Source organism: Zalophus californianus, chromosome 3 (assembly GCF_009762305.2).
Source record: "Zalophus californianus isolate mZalCal1 chromosome 3, mZalCal1.pri.v2, whole genome shotgun sequence".
NCBI classification, from domain to species: Eukaryota; Metazoa; Chordata; class Mammalia; order Carnivora; family Otariidae; genus Zalophus; species Zalophus californianus.
This window is the reverse complement of record NC_045597.1, coordinates 4,749,062-4,761,840: the sequence shown is the minus strand read 5'-3', so window position 1 is coordinate 4,761,840 and position 12,779 is coordinate 4,749,062. Positions and strand designations below refer to the sequence as shown.

General features: G+C 40.7%; 1 protein-coding gene across 2 annotated transcripts in view; it reads right to left on the bottom strand.

The window, feature by feature from the left end:
* FAM155A (family with sequence similarity 155 member A) overlaps nucleotides 1-11,326 on the bottom strand; it is a 608,456-nt gene extending 597,130 nt beyond the window's left edge. For both annotated transcript variants that reach the window (XM_027588054.2, XM_027588055.2), the window contains exon 1: nucleotides 9,773-11,326. In XM_027588054.2, coding sequence (XP_027443855.1) covers nucleotides 9,773-10,657 — 885 coding nt within the window. In that variant the 5' untranslated portion in view covers nucleotides 10,658-11,326. The remainder of the gene's footprint in view (nucleotides 1-9,772) is intronic.
* Nucleotides 11,327-12,779: the final 1,453 nt, after the last annotated feature.

Here is a 12,779-nt window from a genome sequence, read left to right as displayed (position 1 = left end):
ATATTTTATTCTCCCCATTCAGTCTTCTATGTCTTGGCACTTGCCATGTTTGCCTTGTCTGCTAGCTCTAGTTCAATATCAAGGCAAACTTTTACCCGACTTCCTCTCCCTCCCCAATCAATAAAAATACTAAATTTGGCTGAGTGGGTAAATGCGGGTCAGAGCAGAAAATAACAGGGACACAAAAAACGAAAACAAAGCCAAGTATCTAGAGGGCAGGGCAAAGGGCCTCATCTTTTAAAATGGACTGTGAAGGCACGACTTTGCAATGCCTTACAAACTACTTTCCCCAAGATTTATTTTTTTAACCAAGAGGGTTCCAGGAGATGGACGATCATTACAATGGTTTCTCCACTTGTCCTCTCAAAAAGGTCTGTGCATAAAAGGGCTCAAATCCCTCTGGGGTAACCTAAGGGGATCCACTCAGTCTAAAACCCGGCAGATGTAAATTTTTAATCTAAAATAGGGGAAAACTTCGAGGTTTAGGAATGGAACATTTTCACTCCAGCTGAACTTATGTTTTCTACTTTATTTTAGCATTGTTCAATAATTTATTCACCTTTCTAGAGAAGCATGTAGATGTAATAAAACTGAGAATTTTATCATGCAAAATACAAAGTCTGCTTATAAAACCCTTGTAAGTGAGTATTGTTTACCAGACAATTTCTATGAGACCTCAAGTGAAGACTATGTTAATTTTACTGATTTTCTTATGGTTTTTTTCCCCATGGTTTTTAATGAATTGTCCCATTTACTGAGCATCATCAAGCCCTAGGTTGGGTACATTTATATGCATGGGAGTCTTCTGATTTCTTCCTTGTAACCATGTTATGAAAGAGATACTAAAATCCCTATTTTAAGTAACTAGGGTGATGTCATGTAACTAATAAATGGTGAATCTGAGGGCCGAACCCAGGCTATCCTCAACTGTTCTTTTAACCATTTTATGATATTCTCTATTAGGTTTAAAATTAATTTCTATTTCTATTTCAGTATTTTTTAAAGAAATCCTATAAAGAGATGGCCATATTTAATTCAGTGGGTTCCCTAAATATATGATTAAACCCCAGAGCAACACAACCTAAGAAAGTATAGTTAACACATATTATGTAACTGTTGATATTTACAATCAATAATTATTTTGTATTATTTGAAAATGAATTTTCTACTTCATTTAAGCATATTCAAAATGACAAATGTGTTTATTTTTGAAATCCTGGAATTAAAACTTTGTTCCTGTTTAAAACATAAAATAAAGGATCTGTGATGTATAGCAAAATGCACAGACACAATCTCTCTTCCTCCCCAAGGCTGGGAATAGATGGGAGCCATCACCTCTTCTTTGGGATCTGGTGCCTTCACTATTTTTTTTCTGAATCTGGTACTTTCTATCTCATATTCTCATCCAGGTCCTAGATCAAAAGTTACAAATATCCTAAAGTTTATTTCATCGTAAAATATTTACTTCTTTAAATTCACATCTTCCCACCTACTCCATTCTCTTTTCTCTTTTCTCTCCTAAGGAAGAGTCATTCAGACTAGTCTTTATCTCAGCTCCAAGTCATTCCTTAATCCATCACAACTTGACATCTCTCCCTACCAAGCTACTGAAACTACTCTTGTAAGGTTGACAAGAGCTAATTGCCAAATCCGGTGACCTATTCCTAGGCTTCACCCCACATGGCCTTTCTGCAAGATAAAACAGACCTGACTAATTCTGCATCTTTCTTAAAGTCCTGCCCCATACCCTTCAGATGATCACATTTTTGCGATTCCCTCTCCCTTCCCTCTGCCTCTGCTTCTCCCTCTTCCTCCTCTCACTTGTGCATTCATGCCCCACCCCCTCATATTTTTACTCTCATCCCTTGTGCTCCTCTGTCTCCTTCCCTGGTCCCTTTTCTGCCCAAACGCTTAGATGTTGTTCTTCCTCAGGATTCATCTTTGGTCTTCTCTCCATATAATTTATTTTGGTTAAGTCATCTAATCTCTGTCCACAGCTTCCCAAATCAAACCTACATGGAGAGAGTGAACTTCACTACCAAACTCCCTCAACCGAACCCACGTGGCATGCTACCTACTGTACATCTATCTTCTGCTATCATTTTCTACAAAAATGCACTCCTTGTTTCTTTCAGCAATGCCAATCCCAACTTGCTCCTCCCTCTATGTCTCTCCTCTCTGTCAATGGTATCAACTCCCATAACCTCACCTTTTATAAACCTTGAACCATATCCTTTCTCTACAGTCAGTACGTCTGGACTGAGAAAAGTCCCTGGAATCTTGCCTTTCTTCTCCATCCCCATAGCCACGCGAGTCATTTAGAATTTTCTGCCCAACATGGTAGCCACTAGACACTGAGGCTATTTAAATTTAGACTAATTAAAGTTAAATAAAATTTAAAATTCAGACCTTCATTCACTCTAGCCACATTTCAACCGCTCAGTAGCCACACATAGCTAGGAGCTACCATTTTGGACAGGGTGGAGGATAGAACATTTCCTTTGTCACAGAAAGTTCTGTTGAAGAGTACTGATTTAGGGCCATCACATTACCCCAAAGGAAGACAGCAGATTCTGAATTAATCTCTCTGGCATTACTTCAACCTATCCCACCCTATTATCACATTACCATTAGAGATAATTTTTGAGAAAAACAAAGCATCCCAAATGAATCCCCCTTGATCAAAATTCTTCTCTGATATTTTTTCATCCAGAAAATAAAATTCAAAGGCCTTAGCATGGGATATATGATCCTTCACAATTGAGCACAAACACCTCCCCAGAGGTATCTCCTACAGCAAGACTTTTTAACAGTTGTTAAATCTACGTGAAAGTATGTGTGGGCTTACTATACTAATCTTTTCATTCTTTGATATGTTAGTAATGCTCATAATAAAAGAAAAAGACAAAATACATTAAAGTGACAAAGTGAACTTGATCTTTAACACTGCCCAGCTGTTTGACCTTGGAATAGTTAACTTCCTGTCCTTGCTTTACTCATCAATAAAAACTGTGATAAAATTACCTCATATAGAGATGATGTAAAGATTAAATGAATTAGACAAGTTTCGGACTTCCAATAAGCTCTAAAGCTTATTAAACAGCTTGTGTTGAAGCCTGTTCCAGCACTTAAATCTATGAGTGATTCAAATCATTTTCTGTGAGAGCTAATACTTTGCCATGATCATCCATCTACATCTCAGTTCAATTTTCTTTTCAAATAAACTAAGTCAGTGATAGTTCAGTAAGAAAGAGCCTGATCATTTCTGATGGCAGTAGAGACGCAAAGAAAGACCCCTGAACTTTGGGTCTCCCATGGGACACAGCCCCTGGAAATGCCACAAGACTCAGCCAGGGGATAATAAGAAGGCATACTGAGAGGAAGGTAAGAAAACCGAGGGATAAAGACACAGTTTTGACTAGAGCCCATTTCCCCTCCTGGGAGGGGTGGAGCTGGTGACATACAGAATCCCCATGCATTTCCATAGAACTAATTTGTTGCATTCACTCTCATATATTATGTGTGGATATGCTACTGTCACTGCTAAAATCAGTAACAGTACTTAAACAGATATTAAACTTCTATTTTTGCAAGACATTTTTTTTTTTTACCATCTGTGGTAGCTTATACAACATTTTGTTTATAAATGACTGAATGTAGAAACAGACTACCAAGAGGTGGCAGTGGGGTGGGGGAGTCAACTATTACCTTTTAACACTTGAAACAGCCAAGAATTAAATATTTTCATGTATTCCAACAAAATACATACTATAAATCAGTAACCATTTATTACAAAAAAGGCAAGTGTTTCCAGTTTTAAAGAATCAGAGTAAATTCACATTTCATTAAAGAAATTCCATTTTTTGGACTATATTAATATTCCCTTTTTCCTTAGATAAAACTTAGATTTAATGTTTCACAGCACCTTATAATCTAAAAAGTTAAAAAATAAAATATTATTGACATTATAATTACTTCCAAACAGAATAATAAGATCCTCTTGAAACTAATTCCTAAATTAAGCTTTGTCATAATCTGTGACTACTTAGCATTTGTACCTTCAAAAAACTGTATGGATGTCAAGTAGTTATTGTAGTAATATAGAAATAAGTTTAAAAAATGGCTTATCATTACAATGAAAGAAAAGTGAAAAAGAATTAGTGATTTCCTAGGATTAATAAAGTGAACAGATGAAGAACAGACCAGAATCATGCAAAGTATTACAAAAAGCGAAAAGGTCTTCTCTAAAACCAACCATGTATTTTTTTAAAAAATCTAAATTTTGGCCATTTATATGGGCTAAAATTAGAGACAAAAATAATGAGGCTGGGCCTCCTCTAATAAAGTAATTGATCAGTCTCAGAAAGACAATCATTCAGTTTCTGCACTCATGTCATCAACCCATTATTGAACATTAGTATAATGACTCAGTTCTACCTAAAAGAAAGAATAGGCATAGCCAGTGGGCCCATTCTTAGACATTCAAAACTCGGGTCTTCTCTGCATCCACCTCCCTCTCTCCATGTTCTCTTTGGCCATATCCCTTAACCCTTACATCCAGTTGGTTCACTTTTCATCTAATTCCTCAGTCTAGTTACTACATATGTGCTCCCCTGCCCTCTGGCTATGTCCTGTTGCCTCTACCACTTTTCAAAAATATCTTGAGTTCCATTCTCATCAGTTGAGCAAATGAAATTATTATGTATTACAGAGGCACAGGAACTGGAAGGTTTTTGCACTTGAGCTGTCCCTGACAACTAGAACAGTGGTTCTCAACCTTTGCCACACACATGAGTCACCAGGGAAACTGGACATCCCAAGCCCATGACACAAACCAGATCAATGAAATCAGAATCTCTTTCAGGGCTAGGGGGCTTCTTCAAAGATCCCCCAGGATATTCCAGTGTGACCCCAAGGACCATTGATCCAGACTAAATGTTTACTGATTTTGAAGAAACATCTTTGCAGTATAAATCAATATAAAATAAACAACAAAAATGTTTGGTGCTGAGTTAATGTGATGTTGATATACAAGATGAAGATTAAGCAGGAAACTAGGACTTGAAATTAAAGCAATAGGTCAGATAATTCAAACCAAAATATTCTCTTGTTTGAAACAGCTATCTGTATATTTGTTCTTGCAAATTTAATCTAGCAAGAAAAGATATCTTAATGTACTATGATTTATATGTGGGGGAGCATGAGGCTGAAAGCACTGTTTGATCTCCTTTCGTTCATATTTTAATTCACCTTGCATATGCAGTCACCATCTTCATCTAATTAAAGTGATTAAACCAATGTATAACAGCAATTATTGAAACTTTGTGGTTATGCCCTATATAGCTACTAATTTGACCCAGTTACAGGTTCAAAGTAAAAATATTCATTCTTTAGTCTATAAAATAACAGGCATCTAATATTAAGATAAAATTTGGGGTGTTTCCTTATAAAAATAAAACACAAATCATAAATCAGTAGTTGCATATAGAGGAAAAATATAATAAAGAAAAAATCTGGGTCATAAAAATGATTATGATCATGGCTTTGACCTTATAAATGGCCTTATTAATGGTCAAAGTGATCATCTGCAAGGTTAGACTGTTTGATTTTGCAGATTTGAAAATAATAAAGTGGTAGAATATAAAAGAGCTGTATTTGCAGACGTATTCCACAGTTCTGGACAGCGTCATAATACACAAAATAGTACTTCATCAACAGCAAAATAATACTTTAGTGGAAAGAATTGTTAGATATTTGAATTTCTTTAAAAAAAACTATTTTTTAAGAATCTATAGTGCATGACACCAAAATAAATAAGAACCTAAGAAATGCCTTTTTTTCAAGGAGCACATTATGTAATCTAAATTCTATGTTATCAAACTGGTTACTGTTTGTGTTTCCTGCAGACAATACAGAAAGCTTCAGGTATCACAACTGTTGTATATACCTAACACTGGCAGGGTTATCTCTTTGGTCAGTGATTGTTAAAAATAAGCAAGAGAATCTGCTTTAATATGACTTATAAAAATTAAAATATGAGAATGCATACGTTCATGAGAGTATAAAGATCAGACTTTGTGCTGACAGAACTAAAATACAGATGACGTAATGATTTATGTTAGAATCTAATCTCAAATCTGCTTTCACTGACCATCTGTCTAAAGGTATACTAAGTAAATAGCAGTAACAAAAGTTCACCTGTTCACGCAGAAATCTGTATTTCCTAAGTATCACAAGTTTTTATAATACACATTTTCAAGAATGCTTAGGAGCTAAAGAATGGCATATTTAACGGAAAGATCTTTATTTACGTTAAAAAATCCAGCATGTTAATAATATGCATATGTAATTTTGTATCTTAGAATAGTGTATTCTTTTTTTTAGAATAGTGTATTTTTTTAATAATACCACCCAACTTGAAGTTTTTTACAGATTTGTTAGATTCTTATTAAGCATATATCAAAAACAGTATTTTGAATAACACTGTAAACTACAGAGAATTACTGTCATAATTCTTGCTACCTGGTTTATGTAATATAGCAGCTTGAATGCTATAATATAAATGATACATGCAATGGTTTTTGTTCTTTATTTTTTCATAAATTACTTCCTAGATAAATGTGCATATTTTCTTTTAAAAAATTAAACCAGTTATTTCTCAGAATATTAGGAAATATTCTTGGATACAAATGATTTCTATTATATGTTGTAATACAAAGGTTTGTTAAAGTAAATCTAAGTTGTTTTTGATCTCCAATTACTTTGGACTCAAGACATTATGATTGTATTAGATCAATATTAAGAGTTTTTTTTTTCAGCATAATGAGCCAAAAAAGCCTTTTTAAAAAGTTAAATAAAAATTAAATTTGATCTATTTTAATTTTATACATATATGCTATGTGGCATTTTTCTTAATGGAGTGAAGAATATAAAACTAGAAGGTAATAATAATACATGCCCTAACTTTTAAAAGTTAGAAATCACAGCATTAATCATTTGATTATATATGGGTATAATAAAGTTAATATATTTCTCCTAAAATATGAATTCTAATAGTTTGTTTAGCTAATATGATTAAATATATTCTGTCTATAATTCTATAAATATATTTATAAACTATCAAAATTGGATCTTTTTCATGAATATATTACCAATCCCAGAAATATAATGCATTTACTTTTAATGTAGCCTAGGACTTTGTGGCTACCTTAAAATTTGGAAAATTTTGCATGGAATGTATATTTAGAACAAGGCCCCTGATGATAGTCCCCTTTTCATAATTTTAAGTATGTTTGAAATCATTATGTTTAGAAAGAACTCAGACACATCCTTCAAATGCGTACAAGTAGCATGTTAAGCCATGTAATATAATTTGCATGTAGATATGTTTGTGACTTTTGCAGAATCATAAAGAAATCATCCATTAAACTAAGAAACTAAGCACTCAACTTGTGAGTTATTAGCCCAAAAACACTGACACCTTAGAATTGAAATTGTAAGTTTTGAAAACAGTTATTGTGGGATAAATATGTCAAATTAACAAATCTAACTGAAATCACACAACCAAGAAATAGCTACAAGACATCATGGGTAATAAATTCTGTGTTGTGGTAATGAAAAACTCAAATGTCTGTATTTACTTTTCCATGTGAGGAAGAAATTTTTCTAAAAAGCAATTAATATTTTTATGATACACTTTTGTGTATACAGGTAATGATGACTCTTTTATACAGAAACACAATCCAGAAGTACTTTACAACATGACAAATTAGCTTAACCTACACTATACCTATGATAATATAAATATCAAGTTGAGATTTTGTTCAGGTCAAGGAGAAAATAAACATTTATATATATTTAAAATCTGGGTATGTGAACAAATATATATTTGACATGTTTATTTGAAAATATGCTGCAGTCTATTGACAATGAAAACTATCTTAAATACTGAACCTACGCAAATTAGAATTACTGGAAATTTCTATAAAAGTTTGCATTCAGGGAAGCAAGCAAATTCATATTATTACATAATATGTAGTATTACATATTACAAGGTACCACTTTTAAACCTAACTATACTAAAGCCCTTGCACCCTTTTCATTAGTAGTGGAATTAGTGTTCTCATCTTTATAATTCTGATGCAACGTATCTTGTCAAAATAAACAACTGTGCAAATGTGCTAGTCATTCACCAACTTCTGCCATTAAGAATAACTTTGATCCCCAGGCATGAATTATTGTGGTATGGTTAAGAAAAATAGGTAGAAAGTTTAAGAGCCATTTATCTAGTGAAGTAGCATTCCAAGTTAATGTTGTAAACTCAACATTACTATTTGCAAAGAAGATCTGTTTCTGGTCTTTTAAAGAATCTTGACAAAGCAAGTTTACTTTAAGTTTAGCTTAATTGTCAAAAGCACAATCAATCAATCCAAAGTATAAAAAAAAAAAGCCCTTGAACTATGTTCATTTTAAACAGATTATCTCTTAGCCCAGTTCTCTTGTCAAAGTATCACAAAAGCCTTTGATCCACACCACCCTGATTACACTTCCCCAGTACAAAGTAAGTGAGGCAGAAGACAGTTGTTCGGTCCCTGTGTGGGGTTGGGGGAATAGTGAGGAGAAAGGAAGAGAATGTGGTATATTATTTATTTTGAAAAGCAATACTGTTTTGTTGTGTTGTTTAAGAATTACCCTTGGAATGAAACATAAAGGCTCATTGAGATTCTGTCATCATTTCTTCCCTACTAAGAGGTCACTGCAGTATCTTCAACAGAGCTATCAAGCAAATCTCATTTCAGCACCATGGACAGGGACACTTCTACTAGCAGAAGCACCCATGATTACATTGACCATTTCTTGAGAAACTTGGCAATCTCTTCTCCTTTGTCGATCAGCAAGGATTATATCCACCATTATATTCAACAGGAAGAGGTTGAATATAATACACATGATTAAGGAGATCAGTATTTTTCATTCACAGCATCTAACACTTGCCATTTAGCCGTTCTGAAGAGCATCCTGGAAATTAAAGCTAATTACATAAGGTGTCTGATAAATAAGTTAACACTGATCATCGATCACCAGATACTTAATTAAAACTTTCTACGCATAGTGAGTCTCAGATCAATCATTATACAAATGTCTAAGAGAAAACAGGAAACTTCTGGTGAATAAATATGCTTAGGTAGGCCTCCATACTTTGCAAACAACCAGAATTACCCCATAAAAAAGGCAAAATGCTTTTCCGTTCTTCCTATGTAAACAACTACAAACACTGTCTATTGTCCCTCTGGTCAACCAACTTAATGATGTCACTACGAGAGAGATCATGTGTGCAGGTCCATAAGCCAAACCACACATGCCTGTCACCGACTCTGGTTTTATCTGGGGTCATCAGGATGCAGTCCCATGTCTGTCTTCCCAGCAAGCTGCATTCAAATTCCATTTTTCTTTTTTTAAAAAGGGGAACAGAGTTTGAACCAATTGCATAGCCGTAAGAGTTAAAGCATCAGCTTTATGATCTCAGAACACCAGGGTCTTCCCTGAGCTTCCAAGGATTCCCAGAAGAAGGCACCAGTCCACAAGCAATCCTTGAGGTATTCCCAACTCAAGCAGCAAGTCAAGCCCTCACAACTACAAAAGCAACAACAGAAGTAACAAAACCAGCAGAGAAAAAAAAACTATTTTAAAACTCTAGAAGACATCTCAGCTAAAGACACACAAGACAGAAAAGCGCAAGAAGGGAGGGGGGGTGGAAATACACTGTTCCTACCTTACAGTCCTCAGGACACGATTTCACCGAGTACTCCTCCGACTGTAAATATTTATGGAGCACACTCTCAAACTCTTCGTATTTCTCCTGAGCGTGGTGGTCGTAGTCTTGGTAAGCCTCGACGCACTGCCTGCAAGTGGTCATCTCGCCGCCCTCCTTGAGCACCACATCCAGACTACAGTTCAAAGTGTTGGGACTGGACAACCCCGAGAACAACTCCCAAAGTGTGTAGGAATTACAAAACGAAAGGTAAAAATCCGACAAGTTCCAGAGCGGAGCTGGATGCGTCCCCCTCACCGGCTGCTCCTCCCCCGCGGCCGCCACCCCCCGACTCCAGTTCCTGGCGCACACGGCGTCCGCGCTCTCCACCGTGAAGCACTGGCCCGAGGAGGCGCCCTGGGGGTAACAAGTCTCCAGGCGCCACACGGGTTTGGCAGAGTTTCCTAGAAAAAGAGCCTTGCTCCGGTTGTTTTTGCCTCGGTTGCCCTTGCCGCCGCCGCCGCCGCCGTCTCCCGGGGAGGGGGGCAGGGTGGGGGACGAGGAGGCGGAGAGGAGTCTGTGTGCCTGGGCGGCGGGCGAGGACTCCCCCATGCTCGCCAGGAGCGCGGGCCAGGAGGGCTCGTGCTGCCGGTGCCGCTGCTGCTGCTGCCGCCGCTGCCGATGCTGATGCTGCTCCTTGTCGCGGGTCCGGGTCAGCTTGGCCTCGGCGCAGAACCACAAGTGATCAGAGAGCAGGACTGTGAAGAACAAGAGAGATGCCAGAGACAGTCGCCATTTCTGAGCCCTCTCTGAATCGATGAACGGTTTCTCGTTCTCCCGGGGTGCTGCCAACCAGATTTTTAAGCCGTCGTCATACTGCCGACACATCCAAGCACCCCTGGTCATATTTTGGGAACGCACAGCCCTGGCCGACTCCACCGTGAGGGCTCCTGTGCCGGTGTCACCACAATATGCATTGACTTAAAGGGTTTAATTTCCTTATCCCCTCCTCCCGGTTCTCTCTCTCTCTCTCTCTCTCCCTCTCTCTCCCTCTCTCTCCCTCTCTCTCCCTCTCTCTCTCTCTCTGTTCTCTCTCTCTCTTTGCCTACATAAATATTACCGGGCTTTGGAGGAAGATCTGACTTGCTCCCGACCTAATCATAAGCCGACCCCATCCTCTGTAGAGTGGAAAACAATAATGGAGAGAGAGAGAGAGAGAGAGAGGGGAGAGAGAGAGAGGGGGAGAGAGAGGGAGACGGAGAGGCAGTCGGAGGAGGCTGGGGCTGGTGGCCGGCGGTGAGCTGAGTGCAGGAGGTGATGCTGGTGGAGGTGGCGGGCTGGCTGGCGCTGCTCCTCTCACCCAGGCATTGTCACAGCGCGGGTCCCCATGGCCCTGCTGAGGACAGCCCGCTCTCCCCCGCCAGGGGCATGCCGCGTCTCCGCTGCCCACTGACGGCGACCGGAGCGCTCCCCCAGCTCCTCTCCTCCTCCTTCCTTTCCTTCTCCTTTCTCTCCTCCTCCGCCTGCTCCTACTTCTCGCTCGCTCTCCCCGAGTCCGGAGCCTGGGCAGCCGCCGCCGGCAGGGCTCTCCCTCCCCCCCACCCCCCACCCCGCGCTCGAACTGCCGCCGCCGCCGCCGCCGCTGCAGGTCTGCCCGCGGGCGCCGCCGCCGCCGCCGCCGCCGCCGCCGCCGCCGGGCTCCGACTGCTGACGCCGCCTCCCCCGGACCTCGGGGCCGAATCGCCTGGGCTGGGCCTCCCGAGAGCCACAGTCATCTTCAGTCCCCGGCTAAGTTGCCGCCATCTTCGTCCTGGAGAAACACTTTTTTGGGGGGGAGCACTGGCTTTTGCGTCATCTCCTCCCGCGCCGAGATCTCTCCATCCTGGCGCATTGGCACCGGGCTGGGCCCGGGCGCAGCAGGAGGGCGAGGACGCACGGGGGCTGTGCCCGCGGGCCCCGCCTGGACTTCTGGGCTCCCGGCGCCCTCCCCACCTTTCGGTTTTTCTTTTCTGTTACCACTGATAAAAGTCAGAATGCGGACCGCAGGGCTGAGGATGCTGGCTAATTTCTACAGCCTCCCCGGCTCCCGCTCTGCCTCCGGAAAAAGTCCGAGCTGCGGGCTGGCGGTTAGAGGTTTCTCGTGGGGCGAGGGTCTGGGTATTGCCTTCTTAACTAAGGAATGATCGACTTCAGATGAAAGGATAGAGGACGGGAGTAAACAAGAATTGGCCAGAGAAGACAGGAGGTGACATTTGGTCTCTGCATGTGCCTAGGGATACCTAGACAACTAGAGATCAACAGCTACTAGTGCGTTAAATTATTTTGTCAAATGATTTTAGTGTTTGGAAGGGATGGCGTGTGCGTGCATCTATATCTAAGGTTGTAGCTGTATATATTACAGCGACATATTTCACATTACAAAGTAAAAGGAGATTAGAAGCAACCTCGCAGAGTCTTAGGGGAAAAAAACCTAAGAAGACCTAGGCTATCGGGCGGTCACCACCTAGCCCTCTGCTCCGGGCTCGACGTCTTGACCTCCGCCGCTTCTTCCTCCGATCTGGAGCATCCCAAACTCCCGTGACCCGCCCCCCCACACTCCGACGGCCTGCGCCCCAGCCCCCACTGAGCTGGGCTCTGCTGCCGCTAGTTCTTCCGCAGCAGCGGGCTACCGGGCTGCCCGAGAAGCAGCCGCTGCAGTCCGAGCCTCTGGTGCCCCTTAGCGTTGGCTCTCGGAGTTCCGAGAATGGAAAGCAACAGACGCGCTGGGAAAATCTGGGGTCCCCTCCATCCCGACTCGTGCCGGACGATGCTGTGAGCAAAGCTCTCATTTTCCCTGAGGACCCTGCCCACTCCGCCCCTCCCTCGCACCCCAGCGGCAGGAGCAGGAGGCTGAGCGGGTGCCAGCTCCCCTGCGCGCGCACCCGGAGCGCAGCGCTGTCTCGAGCTCTCTCTAGCTGTCTCGTAGGGCAGCGACTTGCTCCACCCGGCCACTCACTGTGTCAACGTCCCTCCTCTGCTTTCTAATGAC